Genomic DNA, 24,025 nt, shown 5'->3' on the forward strand with positions numbered 1-24,025 from the left:
GAAGCATGGTATACCTTTGCATGTGTGCTCTGCAAAAGGGTTAGTGGGTTTAGGGTTAATTTTTGCCATGGCCAGTTGGGGGTGGGGGGTGGGAAAAATTGGTGCAGGGAGGAGGCTAGAGTCTGTGTCTTCCTGTCCACTCAGAGCCTGTAGGCTGCTGGGCAGAAAATATTAATACTGATATATTATGGGCACAGAGGGCTGGAGAACAGGCTTCTGTTTTTTTCTTTGGAATGGGAAAAAAGACAGAATTGTTTTTTAAAACCATGAGGCTACACTACCCTTCTAATCACAATTAGTACTAGCTAACAAGAATCCCTCGCACACAGAACCCCTGTTTAAACTTCTTCAAATAGACGTCAAACACGAAATGGAGACTACACGGAGACTGCCACAAAATGGAGGTCTGAAACAACAAAACATTTGGCTCCGAAATTCGGGCGATTTGTTTTGGAGTCAAATCATTAGGTACTTGCAGAGGGGTGATTTATTTTGTGCACAAATCTGCTGAAACAGGCAGATTTGGGTACAGATTGTTCTGTACCCAAAATGTTTTACACATCCTTCCTTCTTAACAATAACTCTTGAAGTTTTAGGACTGGCTGAAAAGGAGGTAGGACTGTGCACGAGTGCCACCATAAACTCCAGAAAACAGAAGAAATAACATTTGCATGTGAAGTAAGATCTGAATTAGAATAGCCCTAAACAGAAAAAGCCCTAAACAGCTTGGGCCCTGGGTATTTAAGAGAACATCATCTTCATCATGAACCCCACCACCCACTGAGATCATCAGGAGAGGTCCATCTGCATTTGCCACCGGTTCGTCTGGTGGCTACTCAGGCATGGGCCTTCTCCATTGCTGCCATTACTGCCATTCCATTACTTTGGAATGCACTCCCTAGTGAAATAAGACCCTCCCCATCTCTGACAATTTTTTAAAAAGTCTTTAAAGACTCATCTGTTCACCTAGGCTTTTAGCTGATATTGTTTTAATTGTTTTAATGTTGATTTTAGAATATTGTTTTTCATTTTTTAAAAAATTGTATTTTAAATTTCTTATTTTTGTTTTTAACTAATGTTTAACCTTTGTTTTTATCTTGTTGTAAACCGCCCAGAGACGCAAGTTGTGGGTGGTATAAAATATGTTTATTATTATTATTATTTTACACAGTCAGACAGGTGTTATTGACTGGTTAGTTTTATGCAGAAATCGAGTCGTTCCCAAGGACCTGGGATGCCAGAATTTTATTGTCAATGTTGTTGCTGTTGTTATAGATATCGTCGCAGAATATAGGCTGTTCCCAGTAAAGCTGCTTTTTGTAATTGGCTGATGGTGATTTCTGTGGCCCCTATGGTATTGAGGTGCTCTTCAAGGTCTTTTGGAACTGCACCCAGGGCGCCAATTACCACAGGGATTATTTGGGTCTTTTTCTGCCACAGCCTTTCAATTTCAATTTGTAGATCTTTGTATTTTGTATTTTGTATTTGGTGATTTTTTCTGTTTCTTTTTCTTCTATTCTGCTATCCCCTGGTATGGCTATGTTGATTATTTTGACTTGTTTTTCTTTCTTCTCGACTACAGTTATATCTGGTGTATTGTGTGGCAGATGTTTGTCTGTTTGTAGTCAGAAGTCCCATAATATTTTTACATCTTCATTTTCTTCAACTTTTATTATTATTATTATTATTATTATTATTATTAATTGAAAAGGTTGTAGAAAATGAAGATGCAACAATATTATGGGACTTCCGACTACAAACAGACAACTGTTTGTCAGATAACAACAGATAACTGTAGTCGAGAAGAAAGAAAAACAAGTCAAAATAATTGACATAGCAATACCAGGTGATAGCAGAATAGAAGAAAAAGAAATAGAAAAAATAACAAAATACAAAGTTCTACAAACTGAAATTGAAAGGCTGCGGCAGAAGAAGACCAAAATAATCCCAGTAGTAATTGGCACCCTAGGTGCAATTCCAAAACACCTTGAAGAGCACCTCAACACCATAGGGGCCACAGAAATCACCACCAGCCAATTACAAAAAGCAGCTTTACTGGGAACAGCCTATATTCTGCGATGATATCTATTATAATAATAACAGCAACAATAATGATAAAAAAATTCAGCCATCCCAGGTCCTTGGGAAGGACTTGATGTCTGGATAAAACAAACCCATCAATAGCACCTGTCTGACTGTGTAAACAACAACAATAATAATAAAATAATAGGGACTCCTGCCTTTGTTGCTAACTTTTGTTTATTCACTATGCTCAGTGACAGGTTCAGGTAGCACATACACACCAGGGCCCTTTCCAGATGGTGATTTTTACTTCGTTTCACCACAGGAATTATGTGGTAGAGAGCTGGTCTTGTGGTAGCAAGCATGACTTGTCCCCTTCGCTAAGCAGGGTCTGCCCTGATTGTCAGTGAATGGGAGACTAGAAGTGTGAGCACTGTAAGATATTCCCCTCAGGGGGTGGAGCCACTCTGGGAAGAGCATCTAGGTTCCAAGCTCCCTCCTTAGCTTCTCCAAGTTAGGGCTGAGAGAAATTCCTGCCTGCAACCTTGGAGAAGCCGCTTCCAGTCTTTGAGGACAATACTGAGCTAGATAGACCAATGGTCTGACTCAGTATATAGCAGCTTCCTATGTTCCTATGGTGTGTGTTCATTCATCGGGAGAATTTACCTCTAAGTTTGTGCGAGTCAAAGTGCCCTCCATATATGATTCAGATTTCCCCCTGCTCATTGGAGCTTAGCTCACATTCTCTCCATCCAAATAATTTATGGCACCTTGATATATCCCGACATTTCTTCTGAGATGTATGGAGGGTTCATACTGATAAAGCCCCTTTTTCTTAAAGCCTCGCTTTCTTTTTAGTTTTTTAAAAATAGATTTATTCTGTGATCTTGTGGGATATTGACTGCCTGAAGGAGGAGCAATTCACCCACTTATCTGGCCAATCTTCCACAAAATTGATTGCTTGAAGGGGGAGGACAAAGAAACACAAAACACCTAGATAAATCTATTCAAACACAAAACCCATCAGAAGAGTGCAGTGGCGTAGTTCATGGGCCCAATTAAAAATTTTCAGAACACACACCATGCATGTGCAGGTAGGAAAGAGTAGGATCAGCATCCTGTCTCCTCTAGAAAGCCACTGGCCAGAGAAAGACTGGGTTAGAGAAAGACACTGTGGTATGAATAGTGCATGGGGAAAAATAGCAAGGAATGGAGAGGAACCCTATTAAAACAACACCAATGTGAACAGCCCCAGATTTCTCTGAATTATCTTTACTGCACTTATATATGTGGCTAATATATGCCCTCATAACTCACTCTATTATATCCCACTTATTCCTGCAGTAAAGCCCACCATCTGGGAAAGGCCCAATAATATACTGCAGCATTTTGTTGCAGCGCCCCACTTGTTGATAATAACAACAAATACTACTCCTCAAGTACTGAGATAATAACCAGAGGGAAGTTACGTTTTGATGTACTCTAAAATGGTATGCTAGAATGATTAGCCCCAAAACTAGTCAGTTATTATTATTATTACATTTATATCCCGCTCTTCCTCCAAGGAGCCCAGAGCGGTGTACTACATACTTGAGTTTCTCTTTCACTTTCACAACAACCCTGTGAAGTAGGTTAGGCTGAGAGAGAAGTGACTGGCCCAGAGTCAGCCAGCTAGTTTCATGACTGAATGGGGATTTGAACTCAGGTCTCCCTGGTCCTAGTCCAGCACTCTAATCACTACACCACACTGACTCTCCTGCCAGTTCCTCCAATAATAGACATTTTTGTTCCTTTTTCCTCTTTACAATCTTCTGTTACTGAAGTCCTTTTTCTAGGAGGAAAAATGAATTGGTTTTATTGTAGAAGGGTTTTAAAAAAATTATAGTGAGTATTATTTTGCTAAGCAGGAAACAAAATGATAGTGGAACCTTTCAGCTCCTTAAAATATACATTTCATTCAAAGAGAAAATATGTGAAAGTCAGGCTTTGGAATTAAGTAGTGGTAAAGCTGTAATGCACCCAGAGTACTTGTTGCTATTAAGAAGTCTTGAGCAAATCAAAGACAAATGGGAGGAAAATTATTGCAAATTATAAATTCTTTTCCTAACAAAGTATCAAGCTTTTACATTCTATTCATAATTTGATTCTTTGCTCTATTTGCAGCAAGGCCGGATTTAGGCACATGCTAAGTAAGCTACATCTTAGGGCCTCACATTATGCAGGGGGCTCTGAATATATATATATAAATGACTACATTTCAATTACACAATTGGTTGAAAAATAAAGGAGAAAGAAAAATGACTCTAAAACAGACATTATTGTTATGGGAAGACAAAAATATATGTATATGGCTACACAATTATTTATTATACTGAGTTTATAAATCTGTACAGAAATAACTGTAAGTTGTATTGAAATTTTATTAGACCAGGATGTGGTTTAGGCCAACACCTGCCATCATAGTTACAGGCAACATTCATCTCTTCAGATGAACACTGCTGTAAGTATGAGCAGCATGGTGAAGTGGGGTGAGTGATGTGCCAGAGTGGGATTTTTGACCCATTTTATAATGCTATGGAGCCTTTTAAGCTTGACATGGCTTAGGGGGTCAGCATCCCATAACCCGGCCCTAAGAAGCAGGAGCACCCTTCAGTGGATAGGTCCACACTAGGAAGAGCACCTGCCTGCTTGCATGCAGAAAGTTCCAAGTTCCCTCCCTGGCATCTCCAAGATAGGGCTGAGAGAGATTCCTGCCTGCAACCTTGGAGAAGCCGCTGCCAGTCTGTGAAGACAATACTGAGCTAGATGGACCAATGGTCTGACTCAGTATATGGCAGCTTCCTGTGTTCAGTGCTTCTGCATCTAATCCATAGTGAGGCATGAATACTTCACATTTCTGGGCCCAATTATTCATTTGGCCATTTTCTCTAAGTAACATTTTGTTGGTAGTCTTGCCTTCCCCCATCAGTTGTAATTTTAACCAGTAAGAGTGTTTCTTTTATTTTCTTTATGTTTCTTTTTAGATTTTGTGCCTTTAAGGGACAGAGAACCATCGTTGTTTGTTTTTCTGTAGAAAGTTGGAAATTTGGAAACTTCTGTTGCAAAGTGGTATATTTATTATTATTATTATTATTATTATTATTATTATTAGTAGTACTATTCTAGTACTCTAGTACTAGTACTCTAGTACTCTAGTAGTAGTACCCTAGTTCTATTCATATATTATGGAGCACAGCAGCACTCACACTTGTAGCTCAGCAAGTAGGGAGGAAGTCTCTCCCCATTGCTATCACTCACTCCCTTGAGCTGGCGACTCACAGTAACAGCACTGTTTGTCTGAAGGGGAAAGTGCTAGCCATCACGGTTATGGTGCTTCCCTCTTCAGACATACAGTGATGTAACTGTGAGCGGCTGGCTTGAGGCGGGGGAGTGACAGCTCTGGGGCGGGACTTCCTCCCCACTTGTTGAGCTGTAAGCATGAGCTCCACTGCACTTCATAACATATCACTCGGACTAACATGTTCATGAGTGGTGGCGGCGGCAGCAGAACAAAATATTGTGGGGGAGCCAGAAGGGGCAAAGTACATTTCTGGGAGTATAGACTTTGTCCCCCATTTTAGATCTCTGAAAGAAAAATTATGGTGCACTTCACATTAATGTTCCCATCCTAAACATACACAGAAGTGAGAGCCAAAGGGTAATTGCCACCACCACCACCCCCCACACAAACCTATTGCTATTATTATTTATACAGTGCTTTTCAATAGAAAAAGAAGAAGAAGAAGGTGGTTCCTTCCCAATCCTCAAAGAGTTCACAGTCTAAGATCAAAGGTCAATATATGATTTTATTATAGATTGATGATTTAAAAAACATTTCTCTGTCTCTCACACACAAAAATACTGTCTGTGTGCCTGCCTGCGTATGTTTGTCATCCCCCAGCCATGTTTTTCTCCATTACTATCCTTGTATCACTTTTAATACACTTTGATTTTCTGCTTTGATGTTTCCTTCTGCAGCACCGACGTGGTATTGCTGCTTGAGCTACTTGGAACTGTTTGCTCTGCATATATACCCTTCTCAAGCAGACCAGCAATCTATTTGTGGAATGCTGTGGTCTGGATTGATTGGTGGGGGTACTTTTGGGGTAAACGGTTCTGCTTTTAAACAGGGATTCAACTTAGATATCTTTTGATCCATTCCAAGTCTACTGTTCTTTGGAAATAAAAGAAGGTGAAGGGATTAGGAATGGCTCTAGCCATGGTCAAGCCACTGTCTGCTTCCTTAGTTTCCAAATGGGAAGTAATTCTCGTATGTCTATTTCTCATGCAGCTGTTTGAACATTAGAGATATTGAGTACAAAACACATGCACACAGATGTATTATTCATCATTTGTTACTTTATAATAAACTAGTATTTTTAAGCCCGTTATGATAACGGGCGCTAGCTTTCTATCCCGTCTTTTCTGTCTCTCTCTCTCTCTGTCTGTCTCTTTTTTCCCCCTTGTCCCCTCTCTCTTTTTGTTTTTTGTTTTGTTGTTGTCTCTGTTTTTGTTCTTCCTTATTTTGCTTTTACTTTTTTTTGGGGGGGGGTGGATGAATAACGGCCAAAATGGCCCATGAGAAGGTGGCCGCCCCTGCCTATCGCCCTCCCGCGCACCCAGCTGCCGGAGCCCACCTTACCCGCTCCAGCCCGAAGGAGAAGAGAGGAACTCGGGAACAGAGCTACTCTCTGTGTTAAGCTGCTGCCCACACTGTCGCAATGGACGCAATAGGCGTCTTTGCGTCCATAGTGGCAGTTTGAGCAGTGACTTAGCACAGAGAGGAGCTCTGCTCGTGAGCTCCTCTCTTTTCCCTCGGGCTGGAGAGGGTAAGGTGGTCTTCGACAGCTGGGAGGGCGATAGGCGGGGGCGGCAACCTTCTCATGGGCCATTTTGGCCCTTAATCTTTTTTGGGGGGGAGCGGGGAAGGTGATTTTGGGCAGCTGGGAGGGTGGGTGAGCAGGCGGTGGCAGCGGCTGTGAGCGGGCGGGGGCCTCGTTGGCGGCTTCGCCGCCACCTCGCCCAGCTTCATTTTGGGCAGCTGGGAGGGCGGGTGAGCAGGCAGGGGCGACGGCTGTGAGCGGGCGGGGGCCTCGTTGGCGGCTTCGCCGCCACCTCGCCCAGCTTCCCTGTCCCCCGTCTTGGTCTTCCCCCGTCGCCATTGCCCTCGCCTTTTTCAGGGCGGCCGCTTCTGGTTGCCTCGGCCTCCTCTTGCCGTGCCTCAGCTCATGGCCGAGGCGGCGGCTCCGCCGCTGCCTTGGCCACTTTCCCCCGCCGCCACACACCGGCTAATGGCCGCCCGTGGCTGTGGGACACTGGTGTCTGAGGTCCTGTGTCCCTTGGGCTCTTCTGGGCCTGCGCTTTGCGCAGGCCCAGAACAACCCAGGGAGGCAGGGACGCAGATCCCCAACGTTCCAAAGCCACGGCCACTCACTTAGCCTTTTATTATATAGGATGGAAGCAAAACACAAATATGCTCTTAGTCATCCTTCTGTATACCTTAAAGAGAGAACTGGTAAATGCACACATACGCCTTCCAGAGTTGAAGAGAAATTGCCTATTTTGCATGCAATGAATACAAACAATTGTGTGACAAGCCAACTTAAGTCTCCAACATTCAAGCTATTGAGCTTGTGGCAGTCACATGAAATGTTGAAAAAAATAGCCAACTTGGCATATTATAAAATTTATCAAAACCCCATCAGTGAAAGGAGAACTCAATAATAATTAAAAGGCACTAGACATCATGGATGGGAAAGACATACACACAAAAAGGCACAGCTACAACTAAACATGACCATGAAAAATAACATTACTGGGCGGGGAAAATAAAGGCAATAATCTAAACATTACTACATAACAAAATCCAAAACAAATGCCAAACTACAGAAAAAAAGAACAGAATCCACCCCTCCACCAAAAAAGAAAAAGAAAATAAACAAGGCAACAACCCCAAACTACTACACATGCCTGAGAAATTGCCTTAACCAGGATACTATTTACAACTTCAAATATTCAAACTCTCTCACGCCTGCTTAATAAAGCTGTTTCCTTTTATCTTTTTAAGATTGTTCCCTAGACCATTCTTGTTATTTCACATTTCTTTCTGCTCTGCTACTCTTAAAGTATTTGATCTTGAACTGGAAGGTACATGCTGTTTCTTTTCATAGAGTTTTGCTTCTGTGTTCCTGCTGAGTATATCCTGTACCTCTTTCTGCTCTACAACGATACTTCATAACAAGGGCCAGAGGTTTATATCGCTTTTCAGGGGGATCCTAGAAATTGATTCTGTGGTTTATTGTACACATTACACTATTAAGTCCCAGGTGTATTCTGAAATCAAACTTTATTTTTAAACCTTCTGAAATATACCCCAGAGTTACCTGCCCTTTTTATAACCTCCTGTTCAGTTTTACAGGTGTAATCACACTGTACAATCTTTCATGGAACACAGCACATCTGTATTAAAGTATCACCTCTGCCTCCAATTCAAGTAAGTATCCTAAGAGATCTAAAATTATGCACACCATTGTGTCCCCCCATTTTTACAAAACAATGATTTGGATTCCACATTGCGTTATTACACTTCATGGCATCATCATCATCATCAACAACAACAGCAACAATAATGATATTTTTATACTGCCCTTCATCCGAATATCCCAGCGTGATTAACAGAGTAAAAACAGTAATAAAAACTCCAATAAAACCATCCTGATAAAACAAGAACAAAACACAACTATGTTAAAAAGAGAGCTAAGGTCACTCATTGGTCAAAGGTCTGTAGAAAAAGGGTGGTCTTCAGATTCCTCTAAAAGGCTTAGAGAAAGGGAGCCATGAAGATCTCAACCATGAGCGAGTTCCACAGCTTGAGTGCAATCACTGAGTAGGCCGTGTCCCTAGTGAGAAAAGAATAGCCCTGGAGCCTCCCCTCCCCCTAAAGAGCTAACCGGAAGTGAACCCTGTTCTGACTGACAGGCTGGTGAACTCCAGGGCTCAACCAATCAGCACACCAGCTGAGTGGGACCTAGAGAGCTGTTGCGAGGAAGAAAGCAGTTCTTTGTGAGAGAAGGACATATGACCAGGAAGGATGACTGCAGGAAAATGACTCTGCAGATCCTTGAAAGACTGGAGGGCAGGAAGCTTGAATTCTCCTCTGGAGTTTGGTGAGTTCAAGAAAAAGGAAGCCTGGGCTTTGGCTTCGGGAAGTTTAGTCTAGGGAAAGTTTAGTCTAGTTTAGTCTAGTTTGTTCAGTCAGACTTTGCGTTAGAAGTTATATTCCTTCTGTGTGTGTTTTGCATAATCCTGATACTGTTCTATTATAGTCTACCTACAACATAATTGAAATAAGAAACACTAGCCTATGCTCCATATGCCTAGGGCATAGCAAAATACTCTCTATGCATTTAAGTGTGCATTTGCATTTTCCTACATACCTGTTCTTTGCAACTGGGTAAACAAGATTTTTAAAGTATGCTGCCCCAACATCATTCGGGGTGCTTTTGAAGTATTCTTGTAACCTAATGAGTATTTTTATCTGTAACTAAAAGCTGAGTAAGCCCAGACTGAAGCAGTCTGTAGTACACAAATAAAACTTTCCTTTTTGCTCTTTTCTTTTACAAGCTTTTCTGAGTGGGTTTTAACTCAAGAAAGGTGGGGGCTAAAGGGGGATTTATCTGGTGCAAACACGTCTCCTCAGGCATTCAGCAGCTATCAGTTTTCTCACCATGTGTAGGCTTGCACCTGGAAGATTTTTGCACTTGTCTAGTAGCAAAATAAAGTGTTCTCTGGGAATCCATCCCAAGCCCGGGGAAGTTCAAGCTCTGTCATAAAGAGGGGCGGCGGGGGCGGCAGCCATTTCTGAACCTACCCCAAATACAGGAGAGTATTAGGAGAAGCATAGTCATGCAGCTCAGCAGGGATAATTCAGCATTTCTTTCCCTCATGTGAGCTTGCTTTGAGACAAAGGCTTTAATCTGCTACAAGCCCCTTGCTGTTGTTACTTCAGAAAGTAACTAGACTGGACTATTATAGGTGTTGGACAGAATCCAGACTAAATTAGTTGTGTTTAAGCACCACTGAAATAAATGAGATAAATTATTATTTTCAATGGGACTTAGTTGAGACCAGTGTTCCCTGTAACAGGGATTCCCAGATGTGGTTTAGGATGTGCATGGAACCAGTGGTTTGGCCGGTTCAAAGGTTGGGGGGGATATCTTTAAGGGCAGGGGAGGATACCCTTAACACTCCTGCCATGTTTACCCTGCTGGTGCTCCACTTAAAACGTGTCCGTCGGGGCAGCAGTGTACCTCCATGCCGCCCTGGTGTCCCCCTCTGCCAGAAGTACCAGGAAGTACCTGGTCCATGTGTACACACTGGGTGTGTGTGAGCACATGCCACGCTCACTCACGTGCCTGACCGATGTGTGCACGCATGCCTGCAATCAAAAATTTGCATGGTCAGCACCACCATGCAATCCTGGCACTTAGAATGGGCCAGACTGTTCCGATGGAACATTTTGGGCATTTTGTGTTTTGTTCTGAGCTCGGAATGGAACACATAATGCCTTTTGTGCATACCCCTAATTTATTTGCTCAATTTCCTGCAGTTATCAGGGCGTTTCCAGATCAACAGCCAGCACAACCACTTTGAATGCAAACTCTTGGATTCATTCATGGCTTGAAAGACACAGTTCTCTGAAGGGTCTTTCTGGGTAACTCTTCCCCTGAAGACTATAACTGGTCCCTGCTGATCTTGGACATTGTCATGTCGCAGACTTCTGACTCAGAAGAGTCAGAGGAGGAATGGGAGGACTCAGTTGGGAGTGCAGGCTCAGAGGCACAGCAACAGGAATTGGCAGGGAGAACAGACTCTGGAGCTGAGGAATTGGAACAGCTGCCAGACATGAGGGCTGAGGAGGCTGATCAGGAGGAGGCGGGGATTTCACCTCTCTTGAGAAGACGTCTCAAGAGGAAGGCTCAGTGGGAGACATGCAGGTGCAGGATATCACAGAAGAGGAAGTAGAAGTGCTGACTCAGGAAAGCCTGATTGGCTACCCGTTATCTTGAGCCCTATATAAAGCAGTCTGTTAGTTGCACAGATTGCTGTCAGCAACTTTCGCTTACCGCAGACCGTGTTCCTATTTAGAATTCCTCAACCTTTCGAGTTCCAGTTTGCCCTTGTTCTGTTCTTTCCTGCTCTGTTGACCCTTGTTCTGTTAACTCCTTGCTCTGTTGTCCCTTGTTCTATTCATTCCTTGCTCTGTTGTTTTCTTTTCAGTTATTACTCAGTTATCGTAGAGGAGGGTACCTAGTTTAGTTCAGGGGATTTTATTCGTTTACTACTATTTTTCTTTGTGAGTCTTTCATTTTCCTTTGTGCAGCTTCACTGCTACTTTCTGTTTAACTCACAGGAGGAGAGCTGAAGGGGTTGTAAATCCTGTTGGGTTAGCCGAGCTAACAGATTTATGACAGACATCTACAAAGACCTACAGTAATATTTTTTTTAACATAAAACAGTAGAGTAACTTTGTACCTACAACCAAAGGGATCTAGAACTACTCTTTTGGCCTTTCTTACTGTATGCAAGGGGACATTGACTGGCCTGCCCTTCCCTATCCTTATAGTTCTATCATAGCCATGATAACTACAACTGAAGCAACACTTTTGAGATTAAGGCTGGGAATTGAGCTCCAAGTGCAGTGACAATGAGATAAATTGCACAGGACCTAAGTTGTCTTTTCAGAGAACCTTGTCCTCAGGATTGTGATTGGTGTCTGCTGATTCTGAGTCATCATGGGACCTTGTTTGAAAAATTAATAAACTTGCTGCTCTCTGTTGTCGCTGGCCTTCTATGCTACTGATTCTGATCCCTGGATCATTCTTGGCTACTTGCTTCTACTTTTTATTGTCTTCCCAGTTCCAGTTCTCCTAGAAATGACCTCCTGCTATTGACTTTAGCTTAGGGCTGCCATTTCCTCTTCAGACAGGACTAGCTAAAGTGTCAACTTATGCTTAGTAAGTGCAGTAGAGCCATTTACAAGGCTCTACTCCAGTAACACTATTCTGATCTAAAATTGGGGTGTAACTTTGAGCCTAGGGCTGCTTTAGTAGTGTTTATTACCTTGTGAAATATAGCATTGATTGGCCTAGCCTTCCTCAACCTGATGGGTATACTACTGTGCCATGACTGAAGTTAAGGGATCTGGATCCTGGTAAAGGAACAAATTGTGCATTCCACGGGCCCTGGGGTCTTCCTGCTCAGGCTAATGAGTTGCTCTACACACACACACACACACACACACACACACACACACACACACACACACACTCTCTCTCTCTCTCTCTCTCTCTCTCTCTCTCTTACACACACGGTAGATCTCAGCATATAATACATCTATGAACTGGGAGGGAGGATCCCATTCCATGGCAGAGGACATACTTTTCATACTAAGGTTCAGTCCCTGGCATTTTTTTGTTACAGATTATCTCAGATAACAGGGCAGATAAAGGCTTTTGTTTCAAACCCTGGAGAGTAGCACCAATTTAGAATTGATTCTCTGGCTAAAATGTATCAATGATCTGTCTTGGTATAAGAAGAAGAAAAAAATACTTGCATCCATAACCTTTAAAGAGTGTCACCATGTTGATTTTATGATATAGAAGCCAGTTTAATGGACTGCATCTGCATTCCCAAGATGATGATATGGCACACAGTTCAGAAATGGTGACAGGGGTAAAAATGACAGCACAAAAAGCAGCTGTTGGAGAGAATGATCAGAAACAAGGGACAGGCTCTGTCAGGAGCTTTGCAAGTGTGTCTAAATTCCTGAATCTATTTGGAAAACAGTTTCATATCAGAGATGTTAGCTGAAACATTAAACAGGGAGGCTATTGCACTCATTCATTCATTCATTCATTGGATTTCTACTCATATAATTTTATTTATATTTATATACCACCCTTAGCCCTAATACCCCAGAAAGGTTAACAAAATAAAAACAATTTAATAAAAAATAAAAACAGGACAAATGCAGCTAAAAATTTAAAAAGAGTAAGGGACAGCTCATTGGCAAAAAGTCTGAATAAAAAGGGCAATCTTCACATTCCTCCTAAAGGCTGGGAAAGAGGGAGCCATGTGGGTCTCAGCTGAAAGCCATTTCCACAGCCTGGGGGCAATAGCTGAGAAGGCCCTGTCCCACATGCTCGATAAATGGGCCTCAGCAGGTATTGGCAAGACTCCAAGAGCTCAGGCCTGCATATGGTGAAGGGCTGCACACAGAGGTACACCTAGGCAATTTTGGAGCCTGGACCTAAAGGCCTTTGGAGGCCCCCCTCACGAGGGGGGCATGATTGCTGACCACACAAATGGCCGTTGCTGACCATGCAAATGGCTGCTGTGCATGTGCAAAAGCCATGTGCATGCCGGCGCCACACAGGGGCAGCTGGGTGAGCCTTGCTGGCATACGCTGATAGCTGGGGTGGGGGGAGCACCACCAGTATGGCAATGGCAGTAAGCCGAGGGGGCGCAGGGATGAACCAGCTCTCCTCCATGTTAAAGGGGTATGGAAGCCCTGAGGTTTAAGGAAGCATTTCAGCACATCCCTAACAATCAATAATGATTTGTCCGTCCATCCATCATCTATCTAATAAAGCACTCTAAGAAAGAAAGAAGTATGTTTCCTTCAAGTTACCACAGGGGTCAAGTGATGGAAGTGCAGCTGGAGGGGACGAGCTAGTTCTCATGATGGGGGGAACATGTCCACCTCATCCCCTTCTGGCGTCGCCTGTCAGGGAAAGATCGTTTCTGCAGGCAGGCAGGTTATTATTGCATCAAGGTGAATGCAATAAAAAACGTCAGATCCTACCAGAGAGTTAGGTATAGGATTTGGAACCAATGTAAGCACTGTTTTATCAGTTGTACCTCTTTCTATGTGCAGTTAAGGCAAAGCTGTGCTTTCATATATCTGATGAAAACTGGATAGTGCAATGTATACTGATATCTATACACAAGTTAATCAAATGAGTACTGTGTACAATTCTAGTCACCACATCTAAAGAAGGACATTGTCGAATTGGAAAAGGTGCAGAAGAGGGCAACCAAGATGACCAGGGGCCTAGAGCACCTTTCTTATGAGGCAAGGCTACAACACCTGGGGCTATTTAGTTTAGAAAAAAGACGACTGTGGGGAGACATAATAGAGATATTATTCTCCCTCTCCCATAACTCTAGAACCAGGGGTCATCCCATGAAATTGATTGCCAGGAAATGTAGGACCGGCAAACGGAGGTACGTTTTCACACAACACATAATCAACTTGTGGAATTCTCTGCCACAAGATGTGGTGACAGCCAACAACCTGAATGGCTTTAAGAGGGGTTTGGATAATTTCATGGAGGAGTACCAGTTGCAGTACCAGTTGCAACTGGTACCTGAGTACTGAGTACCTGAGATTTTGTATATGGGCTTGGTAGCATTGTGAACTTAGTATTACTAGTCACTCATAAGAATTACAACTATTGTATAGTATCTATGCTGATCAAAGACTGTAATAAAGATAATTTGATTTGATTTGTATAGTATCAGCTATGCCTAATACAATGATACATTAAATGTAGTTTGAACATAGTTGGGATCTGTTTGTTTTGTATTCATACATCCATTGACAGCCTGTGTTTTTGTTTCTGGTGTAAATAATGTGTCTTTAAAATACAAAAGGTTCATATTAAGAGGCTTTTGTATGGCTTTCACTGTAACATGTGGAAACACTACCGCCATCACCATCTTATTCTTTTGAGAACGCTGAAGAGATAACTATCTCTCTACATGTTTTAATACCTGAAGGCATTTGCTTAAGGACAATTGGTGGTTTGTTGATGTTCCCAGAATTCAGGTCACAGTACACCTTCTCGCCAGAGTGGGAGCTTAAATCAGTATGCAGAGCTGTTGGTTGAATCTGACGAGAGAGAGAGAGAGAGAGAGAGAGAGAGAGAGAGAGAGAGAGAGAGAGATTGAAGTTTTAGATTTGCCTGACAAGCAGGTAAGTGTGCTGTGATTTTGGGAGGAATTGTTGCTGTATTAAGGCTAGTATCACCTGGAGGCTTTATACACAGGGCTGCTCCCCAAATCTCCTTCAAGAGAGAGAGTTGCGTTCACACACCAGCCAAACTTACCCCGAGGTCCCTTCAAGATCCTTGGACCCACTCCACACACAAGTTGGGCTTTGTCTTGTGAATTCTAGCTTATCTCAAGGTATTTCTGGGTTTTTAGAATGCTAGTTTTAAGCTAGCCAGAGTAAATAGGGAGAGGCACTGACATTGAATCATTAGCATGATAAGAAGGATACTCTCTTTACAAATGCAGATATAGCTCTTTAGCACTCTCGCCCTCTCCCCTCCCCTGCCACCACTGGCTAGAAGGAAAACACGGAGGCATGCCATGTGAACTTGCATCAAAAGCAAGCCCGAGAGCAGAGGGGAGGGGCTGCTTCTCTCAATGCCAGGAGTGTACTTCGAAGTGGCTTTGCTCAACATTTTCCCCACAGCATGCAGCCATGTGCCAAAAACTCCCAGCTGTGTGCCTGCCTGCTCCCCCTGCCCCACAACTTGCATATTGCCAGCAATGGAACAACAGCTGCTGAATGTGGGGGGGGGGAGGAAATTTAGAGCACGGCCCCTTGTAGACACCTTGTACTACTTCACACCCCAGATTTTACCACTAGTGCATCAAAATAATTAACACAACTAGCATCATAGAATTTTGGAGTTAGAAACTACTTCACGGGTCTTCAGACCACTGCTCAATGCAGGGAATTCCTACAGTATTCTTGGCAGATGGACATCCTTTGTTTGAAAACCTCCAGTGGAGTGTGTCACAGCACAAGGCAGATTTTTCCGCCATTGAACAGCTCTTACTAGAGTCTTGGGGGGGGGGGTTGCGGCAGTTGCCCTGGGCCTCACACAGGGGACCCCATCCAAAGTATGGTTCAGTATTTGAAATGATCAGATCGATCCTTTTCATTCAAGGCACAGTAAAACTGTTCAGTATTGTTGTTCAGTACTGTTCAGTATTGATGTATTGTTTGTGCAATTGTGCAAGAGCACTGTGTGCAAGTGCAAATATTGTGCAAATGGAGTTGTGTGACAGTGCAATTTATTTATTTTATTTATTAGAAACATTTAATATACTGCCCACTCCAAAGACTCCGGGCGGTGCCCAAAAACACGCAAACAAGGAAACATTAAAAATTACATTCTAAATTAAAAACTAAAGTAACTAACAAAAAAAATGAAGCAAATGAAACTACAGGGCAAAAGCCTGGCAAAAAAGAAAAGTCTTCAATAGAGATCTGAAGATCAGTAAGGAAGGGGCTAGATGAATCTGAAGGGGAAGAGAGTTCCAAAGAAGTGGGGCAGCAACCGAAAAGGCCATTTTGCGGGTCCTAGAGCCCCGAACCTCTCAGAAATCAGGAACTGACAAAAGGGCCATCTGAGATGATCTAACTGGATGGGATGTAACTGGATGGGAGTAGCGGGTCTGTAGGTAGACAGGTGCCAAGCCCTGCAAAGCTTTGAAGGACAGAACCAGGACCTTAAATTGAACTCGGAAGCAAATAGGCAACCAGTGCAATGATTGCAGGAGAGGTGTTACCCTGTCATATTTTCTGGCAACCATGAGTAGGTGAACCGCTGCATTCTGGACCCGTTGTAGCTTCCTGATCGTCCTCAAAGGTAACCCTAGATAGAGAGCATTACAATAATCTAAGTGGGAAGGTGTCTAAGCAATGTGTTTCACTGAGTTATCTGTGAATGTTTGTTTACCTCTTTTCAGACAATATGCAGTCCATTCACATGTCATGTCCAACGGCCATACAATCTGTATACAATGTACACAGGTAGAGATCTGTACACAGGCACAGTTTTTCACATGCCATGTTGAATGCAGGCACACTTTCTATACGTACCAGACCAGGTTCACTTTTAAAATGAATGCAAGCACAGTCCTTCAGAAAAAAACATGTATGAATGTTCAGACACTTGAACACAGGTGCAATATAATGTCTGAATAGGGCTACTAAATAGAATGAATGTGGCAGAGGGGAATAGTGGAGAGCCATTCTCTCTCAGCCTAACCTATCTTGCAGGGTTGTTGTGGGAATAAAATGGGGGGGGGATGCATGCCGCTCTGAGTTCCTTGGAAGACGTGTGGGATAAAAATGTAATAACAAGTAAACCAATAATAAAATGGGATGGCAGACTCCACCCCAACACATGTATTCTTTTAATAGTCTGTATAGAGCAGTACGGTGGGGAGGCAGCTTGCCTAGAGGGGAAGAAGCTGTTCGTTCAAATCCCTTCCGGTGTGCTTCCCAGACTGTGCCTAGTAAATATATTTGTAGTCAACTATATTGGGCAGCAGCAATACAGGAAGGTGCTGAAGGCATCATCTCATACTGCATGGAAGGAGGCACACTGGTAAACCACTCCTGTATTCTACCAAGGAAATCACATGGATAGACAAATCTATGTGATCACTAGGAGTTGACTCCAACTTGACGACACAATCTTTCCTTTTCCCTATCAAGCGTATGCACAAACACCTCTACGCATATAGGAATCATACTGTACAATTGAGAACCCTGCATTTTCACTTTTTTGCAGACCATAGGCCCTCATCAGATTTCAAATGAAAGTAAGTTGGAGCTCGGACCTCTTGTCATGATCCCACTCACACCGCATGTGTGCATTCGTTCTACCCTACATGTCATCTAAAGAGAGTTGTTGTCTGATGTAATCTTATCCAATGTTTGCCAAATTTGGGACACCTTCTTTTGCCAAAAGATACACCAGTACTTAAGAACAAACAAACCTCTCTCACTTTATATTTGTTTTGCAAAAGTTATCAGAAACAACCATGCTCCTAGTGTGTGCAGTCTCAAATTGTATAGTTTTGACAGAATGTTGGTTGGACATGCTGTTTAATGGTTCTGGGTATTTCTTCTTCATGCTACATTGCTGCATTCAGTTGAAATAATGCTGTGTGGGCCCATAGGGATCTTTTGGTTCATTTTGCGTGAGCACCACATGCATTTATGCTTTTCTTTTTTGCAGAGAGGTGGGGAATGGGGGCTTCTTACTTTTTTGTTATGAAATTGTTTTCCCATTTCTATTCATTCCTCATCTTAGGGGTTGTCATCCTCTGAAGTGCGAATGTAACTACCACAAGTTCACCCACTGCTGCTTCTTGTGAATGCCTTCAACGCGCACAAGGCACAGACATTATGGGGACAACTCAGGTACTGTTAACCTCCCAGGACAAATGCCTCTTTTTGCACAGAACAAATAACTTGTGCATTGCCCAGAAAATATACAGCAACTAGAACATGGAAAACTGATGTATTGGGTTGACTGTATGACTCTTGCTCATATTGAGTAGCTTAAAAACTGATGGTCTGAGGCTGCCAGGGTGAGGTGGACAAAAGCTAGCCCTTAAATAAGGGCACTTGCAATGAATATGAATACTGGTTAACAATACTGAAACACGATTAGAATGCAACGAATGACCAACATTTTCCTTTTTAATAAAATCAGTTACTTTCCTCCCTGCAGAACCAGGAAAAAACACAGGGCAAAAAATTATTTAGATTATGACTACCATTTTATTGAGATTTGCAATGCAAAAAGCGGGGGTGGGGGGTGGGAGATGGAAGGCCCACTAGCAAATTTTGGCTCCATGCTGACAACTAAATCTAATTAAGCATCAAATGCTACATGGACCCAATCTCAGGATTGCTTAAGTAGCATGTCTCCAGTGGAGCAAACATCTCCAACCAGGCTTAAACTCAATGAGAAGTTAGCACACTGTCTGTAGCCCCAGATACTTCATTTCCCTACCCCTTTTTTGGCTGGTGCAATGCCATACATGAACTGTAGCACAGCAGATTTAAAACAATTATCTATGTACAGGTGAAAGGCCAAACCTCCTGCCAACATCTTTGGATTAATCCCTGGATTCACCCTACAACTCACCCAGTCTTCAAAGCTGAACTGGAGGGCTACTAATAAGAAAAAAAACAACAACCCACTGGGACTGTCATCATGAAAGGACCTTTGAGATATTTGAGAGGGGCTCTCCGTGCAATGAATATGCACAGAACATGGATGTGTGGCATAATGGTGCCAGACTTGGCCTCCACCATATCCAAATTCTGCATATCTGCAGTGTGCCAAATCCTTCCAAGGTAGAATTCCAAGTCATGTGGAGAGGTGCCTATGTGTGCAGAAGCCTACAAACATTGCAGGCACATTGTAGGGCAGAGCCTGCCATACCTAACCCTGTGCTCTCTCAGTGAGTTCAAGGAGCCATTCCGCCAGACATCTGAAAGAGAATGGAGTATGGAGGCATGCAACGTCTGTGTTTCGGTCCCAACAATGTGGGGGACATATCACGGGCGTGTAGCTAAGGGTGAAAACACATATATAGGCTGAATTCAGATGCAACACAAAACTGGAGGTTGGGGAACCCATGGTTTTAATTCTAAACTGTAAATCAAACCACAGACATCCATCCAATCGCAGCCCACCAACCGTCAATTCCAGGAGAGAGGAGTTCTTCCCTGCTGCTCGGCCGCTGAGGCTGATCTCAGCAAGCTCCATGGCCACACTGTGTGCAAAGCATCAGGACATCAGCAGAGCGGCCACAATTGGCCACGATCCTGAAGGGGGTGTGCTGAGTGCCGTCATGCATTTTCAGAGTAGTCCACCTGACCTCAGCATGGAAAGGACATTTAAATACCTTTAAATGTTGTGCCATGACAGCTCTTCTTCTTAGAGTGATGGCACACTCCCCCAAGCCCTGCACCCAATTTGGGAGAGGTGGGATGGGGGGCACTATTTCACTGTTATTCAGGAAAGCGAAGGGAACATGATGACTTCCTAGAAGGGAATATGTATATCAAGGATGGCAAAAGATCCTGGAGAATCTGTCCCACCGTGACCTAGGATGCTTTTCCGAGGGATCACCCCAGCAAAGCAGTCCGTGCAGATCCAACTACAGTCCTGCCCCACTGGCAGCTTGCTGCCAGTGGGCTATCCCTCTCATGAGAGAGCCAGACTACAGGGGAGGACCATAGGGTGTTAGCCCTAAGTTTCCCTTTGGACTGCACACTCATGAGTTAAGCTAATGCAACAAAGGGGCCTTGCTTATGTGGGGCCCCCAACTCTCTATGGTAAAACAACTTACCTGTGAAGCCTTGCATGCACCCAAAGGAGATGCTGACACTCTATGTGTCAGAGACTGGCCACATGTATAGATAGGGGGAACACCACATGTGTGGATGGATCTTTAAACCCATTCAAAATTCCCGGGTTTGGTCCCATCGTGCTATATGCACATCTGCCGGTGTGAGGAATCGTAGGAGAAGGGAGCTCCAAGTTCTAGCAACCCCAGGAGAGTGGGGCCGCTGTTTGGAGGCACAAGCAAGGTTGCACATGCCCACATAGGCAGACCGGCTGGCAGGGGCACGCTTTGACAGCTTATTGGTAGCAGTTGCCAAGACCAGTCACGAGGGTACCCATCCCTGCGGCTTTTCTCCATACATCAACCTGACTCAATATAAAGCCCCAGTGGCCTGACAGTCTCGTAAGAGAGCAGTGCATGGGAGAGGGGGACGTTTTGTTATTATTAGAGATTTTTCTCAGCAATTCTCTCCCCTTCCCCATTGCCTGACACTCTCTTTAGCGAGTGTGGTCCACCCTGGGTCAGCATCTATCAATATCACAGATGTTGAATCGCTCCTTTGAATGGAGCAATACGGACCCTGGTGATCAGCCCTGCTCATGAGTAAGCCTAAGGACCGTGAACTCCAACAGGGGAAGGGGCTGGGTCCCCCTCCCCCAAACGTTCTGTGAAGAAAATAGAACTTGCCTGCTCAAGAATCCCTGCTTGAGGTTGCCTTTTAAACCTGACCCCGGGCACTCCCACCCACCAAATGTTCCCCTCTCAATGCTGTGATGTGGGGTGTCCTGCTTATGTTATCACCTGGACTGTTTGTGCTTGTGAACATACATAATCACTTCATTCTCGGAGAGCAAAGCTCTTAGTGTCCGTCCTGTCCATCTCCTTTCCCTCCTGCTTAGAACATAGGAACATAGGAAGCCGCCATATACTGAGTCAGACCATTGGTCTATCTAGCCCAGCATTGTCTTCACAGACTGGCAGCGGCTTCTCCAAGGTCGTAGGCAGGAATTTCTCTCAGCCCTATCTTGGAGATGCTGCCAGGGAGGGAACCTGGAACCTTCTGCTGCTCTTCCCAGAGTGGCTGCCTCCAACCCCTGAGGGGAATATCTTACAGTGCTCACACTTCTAGTCTACCTTCCACATGTAACCAGGGTGGACCCTGCTTAGCTAAGGGGACAAGTCATGCTTGCTACCACAAGACCAGCTCTCCTCTCCTGGTGGGGGGAGCAAGGGACAGAGTGGGAAGAGGGAATTTCCCTGTGTGACTGTGCTGCTTGAGAGGCTGACAAGTCTGGGGTGGGACATGGTGGCATCCCTGTTGCCCGGCAACTGCATAGCTGGATGAGTGTCAGGAGGGGCTGGGCTGGGCTGGTGCTCAAGGAGGCAGCCAACGAGATGTACTGCAGGCATGGAGCAGGCATGACCCCGGGTGTGTCTGTGGCGTTGTCTCTATGATTGCGCTTTGAAAATCAGCACGAAACCGCGGTTTTGGTGGCATCTGGGGTCGGATGTAATGCTTCAGTGGCCGAACTAGAGGTCTTAGTGGCAAACCTTAGTGCAAACTGAAGGCTCAAATTGGAGTTTGGCAAAGCAAACTGTGGGTCACCTTTGGCTCAAAATTGCGGTTTCCCAAATTCTGACATAATGGAGTTCCAACCTCTGCCCCATTTAACTCTGATTTCATGTTACATCTGAATTAGACTATAGGCTCTAAGTTTGCTAGAAGCAGTTTCCAAAAACATTCTTTGCTCCAAAAACAAATAGCTCGGGAAACAGAGCATTTGTTTCACCGTTCCTCCCACCACACTTTAGAATGCCTGTATACATTTGCTTTTTGTGTGTGTAAATAATTATACAAGAGTTCATTTTAAAAGCTCACTTTAAAAGTCTGGGTGCAGGCCCCCCTCACAGGCAGAGCACAGATAGGAAGTGTGCTATTGTGCATGCACTGAACATAATGCATGACTAACTGTACATGCATACATATCTCTACATGTATACATTGTGCACAGATTGTACATACATTGAATCAGGAGCGACCAGTGAGGGCAGCGCTGGGGGCGGGGCGGTGAGAGGCACCTTTAAGGAGGTAATAAGCAGGTGCTTACCATCATGTAAGCAGCACCTGCAAGCCGTGGTGCTCCACCCACAATCCCACACGGGGCAGTGGTGGTCCGCCTGGCATCCCATGAATCCAGCCTCCACACATGCGCAGAGACCAGGACCATGCTTCGGCCCTGCCAGATGCCAGGTGGAGCACCACTGCCCCCTGCAGGATTGCGGGTGGAGCGCTGCAGCCTGCAGGTGCTGCTTACACAATGGTAAGCACCTGCTTATTACCTCCTCGAAGTTGCCTCTCACCGCCACACACACACACACCCCACCGCACCCAGCACTGAATAAAACATGTGAGCAGGGCTTCTGTCCCATTCTGTCTAGATTAGCTTATCAGGCTCAGAGCCTCACAAAACAAATTCAAGTATATCCCAGTGATTCTATTTCACCTCACCATAGCTGAAGGCAAAGAGCCATCCTCCAGCCCAGTTGGCTGATGCATTGGATAGTGCCTTATTTAATCCAATCCTGAATTAGGCAGATTTTTAAAAAAGTATTAAAGGCTTTCCCCTTTTAACTCTAATGTCACTGAAGATATTTTACATAAATCCAGAATGAAAATAAGTGCACTGTACCTGATGTTTAAACGACATCATATAAAAAAAACTACTGCAGCGCCCCCTAGTGTGTCCTTAACAAAAGTGATCATCTGATACATTCCTTTTTGCAAGGATATAAGAAGCCTATAAGAAGCATAATCACTCATTCACTTCAGCAAATCATAATCAGTGTTGATGGACAACCTAGTAGGCTATGGAGTTGCTTTGTTTTAGATTTTTCGCTTAAGAATATTTTAAAATGTGTTTGCTTTTGTGCTTCCATATTATTAACCCCAACTAAATAAAACAAATCAGATAGTGTTCAAGCTCAAGAAGACAATGTATTATTAGGACTAATTCACTAGAAGCATTGTTCTCTTTGTTAAGTATGGATTGTGTTACATTAGTTTCAAATACTAGCTTTCATTTATTAGAATACTATAACGTAATATAGCACCCCACATCAAAACTGCATTGTCTACACACAATACAATGGTCAGTTATTTCTGAGGAATTTATCGTGAGCATATATTTGTCCCTGAATTTGTAATTTCATTTTGAAAGTTAGGGTCCAGTATTATGTGTGACATCATGCTGATAGATGACAAATACCTCATATTAATCCTAACTGTGATGAAAGTTCATTTCAACATAGGATTCATTTACAGGAAAACCGTTCAAATTTCATTAACAGAAGAAGTCTGATTCTCCTTCATAGAGCCAGTACCCTTCAATATTATATTGCACATTATCTTGATTTAGCGTGTGCCCAAAGGACACAAACAGAGTTTATGTTAATCACAGAACTTAAGTTATGTGTGAATTTGCTGAATCAATTTGCTGTGATTACATGATTAATTACAGCTAGTTGGAACTCTTCTCCATGTCAGTCACATCTAGGCAAGATGGATGCCTATCAGGAAGGTACTGTATTGCCTGAGTTTAATCTTGAAGATAAAATTCAGATTTAAAGACCTAATAAAATCGACTTAATATTTATACTCTTAATTTTTTTTCAACTTGTCCAGCAATAGCTCTAACACTGCAGTAGCTCTTGGAAAAAACTACATTTC

The 24,025-nt window shown here is 43.6% G+C and overlaps 1 protein-coding gene across 10 annotated transcripts in view; it reads left to right on the plus strand.

The window, feature by feature from the left end:
* Positions 1 to 24,025, plus strand: part of DLGAP2 (DLG associated protein 2) — a 691,732-nt gene that overhangs the window by 49,442 nt on the left and 618,265 nt on the right. For 5 of the 10 annotated variants that reach the window (XM_053286136.1, XM_053286141.1, XM_053286139.1 and 2 more), the window contains exon 2: positions 18,246 to 18,355. The exons of the other annotated variants lie outside the window; for them this stretch is intronic. In XM_053286136.1, coding sequence (XP_053142111.1) covers positions 18,341 to 18,355 — 15 coding nt within the window. In that variant the 5' untranslated portion in view covers positions 18,246 to 18,340. The remainder of the gene's footprint in view (positions 1 to 18,245; positions 18,356 to 24,025) is intronic. 10 annotated transcript variants of the gene reach the window in all.

This window comes from Hemicordylus capensis, chromosome 1, assembly GCF_027244095.1.
Source record: "Hemicordylus capensis ecotype Gifberg chromosome 1, rHemCap1.1.pri, whole genome shotgun sequence".
Classification (NCBI taxonomy): Eukaryota; Metazoa; Chordata; class Lepidosauria; order Squamata; family Cordylidae; genus Hemicordylus; species Hemicordylus capensis.